Here is a 7670-nt window from a genome sequence, read left to right as displayed (position 1 = left end):
AAGGAAACAAGTTTGCTGGCAACATCAAGTCTCAAAGGGACCCATATTCCTAGTTCACTACCTCCCAAGTAAAGCGAAGACCCAGGATCCTGCAATCAGGTCGTATCACATAAGCCAGAGCAGAATCACCGGAGGAAGTACAGCTTGTACGACTGTTCTCAGCAGGCACCAAGTCACCCACTCCCAAAGAAAAGTTTATAAGGAGACTGCATGGTCCAGGGGTTTGAAGCATCTTACTCCTGGGACTAGACTCCTGGCCAAAGCGGCAATACCTCGTGCCTCCATAATGGTGGCCCCTCCATGTATTTGGGGGAGGTTAGGAGGAACCTGGCCCTGCTTCTGTAGGTGTTCCACGGGGAACGAGACCTCGTGCTCAGGATTGTAAATGCAGCACCTTTTACCAGTGCTGGAGTGGTTAAAGGATGAACGTAAGCATTCTAGTCTCTGCTTCAGAAGAATATTTGAAGCACAGTAGCTCAAATCAGGCACCAGGGCCATACTTTGCTAGGCACTCCACACAAGCTCTCTTTCGGTCCTTGACATAATTCAGCAGTGCACTGCTGGGTTTCGGTCCCAAAGCTAGCACACACCAAACCAGTACAGAAGGGATCATGCCCAACACTTCACTTGGAGAGACAAATTTCCTGACTTCCTGATGCCAGCTGTAAGCAATTTCTCACAACTGCAACTTGGACTTTTGTCCAGCCTTCACTGCCAGCTACAGTGCGGTCTTACAATTGGGAAAGCACTGTCTCTTATATCCATGCAATCATTGAGAGCTACATCATGCAGCAGGGAAGGTACAGTAAGTATTTGCTGTTTCTTGCTTGGCTTTAAGTCTATTTGATGTCTTCCGGCCTACAACTAGGTATAAAAACATTCTGAATTCAACTCAAAGTTGGCAAAGGCCTAAAGCTGAACAAATAGCTAACTGATTTCAGACAGAAGACAGTTTATATGATTAGCCACATTACAAATAGCAGGGTTCAGTTTGTGCAGATGCCAAATATGGGTGCAGTTCTGCTCACAAGATGTGCTGAGACGCATGGTTTTCTAACCTCTGTAAGTGTTTGGAAGCTCCGCCGCTCCCGTCCACACTATGCCTTGCTGCAGATCAGCTCCTGCCAGTCACAAAAGCGTTTTTATTTTACAACCCTTTTGCATGAACATCTGCAAGTGAATGGACAACGGTGCTTTGGGTCAATACTTCTCAGCTGAAAGACTGAGAACTTTAAACGAAGTAGGTGTGCTGGGACATGGGGCAGCAGGACAGGCAGGCGGCCAATTCTCAGCTCAGCTTTAAGGGTATGTTCACACCACACCACGGAAGGTCAAGTCCCCAGCCAGTCAAGCAGACATTCTTGAGAGCGGACGGACTCGCGCCCCCATACAATTAGACTGGAGTCCTCAGTTACACTTACTGCAGTAGGAGCTTATTTCTGAAGTCTGTTTCTCTCATTTAAAAGAAAGTAGCATCATAATGAGTTTGAACGAAGACTTGCACGTCAGTGCCTGGTCCCGACTCCTACCATCCAGTCTGCGCGCCGATGCCTCCTTCCAGAAGGGAACTGCAGAGACTGGTTAAGAGGAGGAATCCCAGCACTTGCTACATCCTCCACCCCTTGCCTCAAATTACCACTTCCAGAGGATTTCTGGATCTTTAGCTTCTCGCTTTCAATAACTCCTTCCTGTGCACAGGAAGTGACTGCTCGCTATTCAACTGATCAGAGAAAGGCTGGTGCAGGAGAAGTTCAGAGGAGAACCTCTGCAATCTTGGTTATGATGCAAGCCAAGCCATGGGGCCTATTCCAATTGGTGAGATTTCAGAATGCAGACTAAGAGGGGGAAAAATTTATTTTTATATATATATACACACACACACACACACACACACACACACACACACACTCTTACTTTAAGAGGCAAATGAGACTGCCTAGCTAGGGATATCTACCAGCTAACAACTTGCATTACAAGTCATTGTCATTTGTTCTATGAGTGTTTATAGCTATTTTCCGGTCTCCTTTTTACCACAAGCCAAAATTGATGCAGTGGTACTTTTTGGTTTAACATGGGCTCACTACCATGGGCCTTTCAGCTAGGAGAGGCAGACCACAGATGTTAACAGTGTAGCTGGGACAAATGAACGGAAAGTACAAGCCGAAGCTGCAGACTGCCAATCCTCTCAGTGGGCAGAGGCAAGCCAGGGAAAGCGTAAGGGGGCAGTTTGTGCCTGTTGTGGCACATTGGAACGGACACGATAGGGAAGGGGGGGTTCGGAGTACAGGTGAGCAACACTTTAGGACCTGATACAAGGAGTTATTTTTACACATCAAATCTGAATGCACAGAAGTGAATCCCTTTTCAATAAGCAGGAAGGGGACAGACTTAAGCGAAGCAAGAGAGAACATATGAAACATGTTGTCCATGTACCTGCCCAAAGTTTGTGGTGACGGCAGCCTCCAGTAAGTTTTGCCAAAAGATTCAAGGACTGAACCCTAAAACAGAAGGGTCAAGAATCAAGCCTGATGCAACGCTATTTAGCAGATTTCTACCAAGAGCTGCAGGGAGCACCAGGCCATCTTCAGAAACACTTCTTGCGGATTTAAGACCCGTTTTGTTTGGGAGTAGAGGAAAAGTGGACTCTCCGGTGAAAGCCAAGTGCTGTAGTTTGGGCCTTTGGCAGAGCAGGAATAGCAACCAACTGCAACTACCCTAAATAAACTGTTCAGACACACAGGACTGATGACTACGCAGTTAGGTTCATACCACACAGTTGCCGGAAACTAGAGTTCTTCAGAGGTAGAGAACCCAGAAGGCAGAGGTCACATGAGGTTCAGCTTGTACCTTTGTGTTCCCTTGCTTTGCTGTGGAGCTCCCCATGGGGCGAGGCGTGTGCTCCTGCTGGATGAGTCACGGCTCTTACATAACTACAAACCCCTCCCAGCAGCCCTGCCAGCTTTGAGGCAAGGGATAGAGGTTTTACAAAGACCCTGCCTAGCAGTTTATAATGATTCAGCCCATCACGGATGCCCCTATAGCATCCAGCTCTGTTCAGTCCTCACCCTTGCCTGCCACAGCGGCTGTCTGCCACCCTTCGGTGGAGAGAATAGTGACAAAGCTTCAGATGGCGGCTTGCCACTCAGCCTTCAGAGGCGAGTTTCATTTACGAGATCACCAGCTTATTCAAAATGGTTTTGCAGACATTAATTATTGCACCACCAGTTTATAGCTGGGATTTTAATTTAAACCAACGCCTTAGCTGGCTAGTCGGACAATGCCTTAGAGAGGACGTCACGCAGCTCTCTACCTTCCACCCTTCACGGTCACGCTGTCGGTGGGCAGGCTCAGCGTGGGGAGCTGGACTGATACATAGAGGAAGAAATACGCAGAAGAGCACTGAAAAGACGCTTTCACCTTTACATTTGCGATGAAGGGCTTGTTAGGGGCCCAACGCATTAGCCCAATTGCGAGCCACACGCTGCAAGCCCTAGAAGGGTATTGCTGGACAACAGAGTGTCAGTGGCCACGAAATTCGACTTGACCACTGGAGAGTCTGAGAAACGGATTATAATTAAGTGCACGTGCAGGGATTCTGGGTGTCAGTGTTTGGTAACCAGGCTAGATTTCTGCTGGGAGCATCTGGACAGGACACTGGGCTGCAGAGTTCCTTTATTCGGTCCTATTTCGGGTACCTGAGCTCTTGGGGCATTTCAGTTTAGAAGAAAAATCCTGCCAAACCGCAGAGCAAGGCAGGTTATACTGAATTTAGAGATTTAGCAAATCCGGTACTAGCCTAGTACCTGGGCACCCCAACGATTGTTTAAAAGCACAGCCAGTAACAGTGTCATGGTAAGCAGCTTCCCCCATCAACATCCCCCCACCAAAACCACCCAAGTGGAGCCTTGCAACCTGCTCTGAAAGTCGACACACTGGGCTCACTCAGACCAAGGGAGACGTTCCAAAGCCAACCGCCCTTCCCACCGAGCCAGGTCTGAGCAGGGGAACTACAGATCTGAGCACCTGCTGTAACCTGAGCTGAGGAAGTATGGAATGGGGAGAGGTGGTCTCAAACAGGCAGACCAGAGGCCATGGAGAGCTGTAGGGGTCTAACAACGGCATCTTAAAATTTAACCAGTAACCCGCAGCAACCAGCACAGATCAGAGCACCAGGGATTCCCCTCCCTGAGAAGGGTTCCCAATTTCACATCCAGGAAGAGGGTGAAGTGTGATTTGCTGATAACCTAAAATTACTCAGCGGGCGTTACTTCCTATATCAGGGTCTGAGTAAGCCACTTCTGCTACACTGACGCCCACCCGCCTTAATACAGGACATATGATTGCAGCTCAAAACACTGGCGGATGTACACTACAGGTATGTCTACACTGCAGTTAGACCCCTGCGTCTTGCCTGTTCCAGCTGACTCGGGCTCCAGCTACAGGACTGTTAATTCCAGTGCAGACATCTGACCTGGGCTGCAGCCCAAGCTCTGGGACCCTCCCATCTCGCAAAATCCTAGAGTCCGGGCTTCAGCCTGAGCCTGGACAGCTACACTCCAATTAAACAGCCTCTTCACCCGAGACCCATGAGCCTGAGTAAACCGGCACGGCCCAGGTGTGAGTTTTTAATTGCAGTGTAGACGTACCCTACTATAGCCAGGCTCCCATGCAATAAGAAAAGCCAAAGAGGAGTTTGAAGAACGGCTAGCCAAAAACTCCAAAGGTAATAATGTTTTTTAAGTACATCAGAAGCAGGAAGCCTGCTAAACAACCAGTGGTCCCTCACCAAAGGCTCTTATGTAAATTAAGTTGTCATGGGATAAAAGGGAAGGTCCTTTCATGGATTGAGAACTGGTTAAAAGACCGGGAACAAAGGGTAGGAATTAATGGTAAATTCTCAGAATGGAGAGGAGTAACTAGTGGTGTTCCAAGGGTCAGTGCTCAGACCAATCCTATTCAAAGGGGTAAACAGTGAGGTGACAAAGTTTGCAGATAAGTTAAGACCAAAGCAGACAGTGATGAACTTCAAAAAGATCTCACAAAACTAAGTGATTGGGCAACAAAATGGCAAATGAAATTTAATGTGGATAAAACGTAAAGTAACGCACATTGGAAAAAAATAACCCCAACTATACATACAATATGATGGGGGCTAATTTAGCTACAACAAGTCAGGAAAAAGATCTTGGAGTCATTGTGGATAGTTCTCTGAAGATGTCCGCGCAGTGTGCAGAGGCGGTCAAAAAAGCAAACAGGATGTTAGGGATCATTAAAAAGGGGATAGAGAATAAGACTGAGAATATAGTATTGCCCTTATATAAATCGATGGTACGCCCTCATCTCGAATACTGCATACAGATGTGGTCTCCTCATCTCAAAAAAGATATACTGGCACTAGAAAAGGGCAACTAAAATGATTAGGGGTTTGGAACGGGTCCCATATGAGGAGAGATTAAGAGGCTAGGACTCTTCAGCTTGGAAGAGAGGAGACTAAGGGGGGATATGATAGAGGTATATAAACTCATGAGTGATGTGGAGAAAGCAGATAAGGAAAAGTTATTTACTTATTCCCATAATACAAGAACTAGGGGTCACCAAATGAAATTAATAGGCAGGAGGTTTAAAACAAATACAAGGAAGTTCTTCTTCACGCAGTGCACAGTCAACTTGTGGAACTCCTTACCTGAGGAGGCTGTGAAGGCTAGGACTATAACAGTGTTTAAAAGAACTGGATAAATTCATGGAGGTTAAGTTCATTAATGGCTATTAGCCAGGACGGGTAAGGAAGGGTGTCCCTAGCCTCTGTTTGTCAAGAGGGTGGAGATGGATGGCAGGAGAGAGATCATTTGATCATTACCTGTTAGGTTCACTCCCTCTGGGGCACCTGGCATTGGCCACTGTCAGTAGACAGGATACTGGGCTGGATGGACCTTTGGTCTGACCCGGTTCAGCCGTTCTTATGCAAGCTCATATGAATCCTACGGCTTTATAGGACCCCTCTGACAACCAAGTTAGTGGCTTAATTTCTGCTTGCATTAATTTATTCTGAGGGATAACTGAAGAACAGCTTTGCACGATCCACTCAGAGCATTAACGTCTTTGTGGCAGCGGGCCCACTACCCATCACTGGAGAGGGCTATACTGAATGGTGGAACCTGTGCACGAAGACGGAGGACTGCATCTGCAGCAAGCTATGCAAATAGCCTCACTCTGTTTGGGTGAGGACCACTCAAGAAAAAGCCCCAATGTAGTAACTTAGACTGTCAACTACTTAAGATGCTCCCTGAATTCCTTGGCAGGGACACCTTGGAGTTAGTGACAAGTAGGTTCTGCTTCACCTAAGATCATTAAAGGCACACTTGCTCTCTCTCTCAAGGTTAGTACAATGTTTGACTCCTTCAACTCCTTTACCTTTGCAAAGCCTGTGTGTTCAGCATTTAACAACTATTTTCTTCCCCTAATAAAGATGTCGGCATTCACTAGCAGGCCCTAGAGAAGCAACGTGCTGTGGCAGGGAGAGACTAAAACCTTGGTACAAAAGCAGGTTCCTGTCTAAGGGTTGTTTAAAGACCACTTGTCAGACGTGTTCTGACCTACCCCCTGCCACAAGCTTTTCTCTAAACTCTGAGGGGCTGGTTACCATGGTACTGAAGTACACACTTCATGGGGTACTAACACATGTTTAGCTACCTGACTCAGAGGCACAGAGCCCTTTTGATTGAACACTCCCCCAGCCAAAAACCCGATAAGCTAGTTGACAAGCTAGCTTGGCAAGAGGAAAGCCATAACTGTCATCTTACCATAGGAGAGTTGATCCAGCTAACAGTGGGACATGTACTACACGGGCAAGCTTAGAACTTTCCTCTCCCAGATACCCTATCCCGAGCCCACATCATCTCCTGAACAACTTTGCACTTCACAATTTCTACAGCCACAACCTGCACTTCCCTCCGCAAGCTAAAGGAAGGAACACGTCTGGTGAGGGCTGTAGCCAATGAACAGGTCCCATGCCCACCGAGCTAGCAGCTGAACAATGGTAAGTGCCCCATCAGGGTTCTAATCCAGGTGCTCCAATCACAGGTCAAGTGATAGCATGTTTCTACTGTGCTGGCACAAGTCATGCTAGAGTTTCAAAGTAAATCTCCCTTACCTAGGAGAACTGGAACTGCCACCTGGATTTTAAAAGTGCTTCCATTCTAAAAAAAGAGAGTTAGTCTTTCAACAGAAATACAGTTCGAGGCATGGCTACCCCAGAACTCAACACCTGGCTGTTCTCTAAAGAGAACGGAAACAGTTTGCCTTTGAAAGCCACTGAGAAAGTCTAGATCTGTCACTTCTGAAGTTATGTGAATAACCTGCAGGAGATGCAGGTTTTCCCTAGCACCAACGCAGAACAGGCCATCTGTCTCCCAGTTTGCACATGGGACATTCACACATGTATCAAGCCAATCTGTTCTGCCAACAGAAGAGTTTAGTGTGGAGCAGGACAAGAATTCCAGCCAGACTCCTGGGAGCGTCTCCCAGCGGAAGCTTTACTAAGTGATTCAATTGAGGCAAACAATTTACGCAGCATTCAAGCTAATGGAGCTGCTGTCTCCTTAAGTCATTCAGCTTCATTAACAGAAGCTTCTCACTGCAAGGCAAACCCACAAAGAGGAAATTCAGTTGAG

General features: G+C 47.1%; 1 protein-coding gene across 1 annotated transcript in view; it reads left to right on the top strand.

Moving 5' to 3' along the window:
* Positions 1–7241: 7241 nt before the first annotated feature.
* Positions 7242–7670, top strand: part of LOC101939929 (maestro heat-like repeat-containing protein family member 2A) — a 24923-nt gene continuing 24494 nt past the window's right edge. The window contains exon 1 of the mRNA XM_065579187.1: positions 7242–7319. Coding sequence (XP_065435259.1) covers positions 7242–7319 — 78 coding nt within the window. The remainder of the gene's footprint in view (positions 7320–7670) is intronic.

This window comes from Chrysemys picta, unplaced genomic scaffold (genome assembly GCF_011386835.1).
Source record: "Chrysemys picta bellii isolate R12L10 unplaced genomic scaffold, ASM1138683v2 scaf138, whole genome shotgun sequence".
NCBI lineage: Eukaryota > Metazoa > Chordata > Testudines > Emydidae > Chrysemys > Chrysemys picta.
Note: the sequence above shows the minus strand (reverse complement) of the source record. Positions and strands in the feature narration are given on the sequence as shown.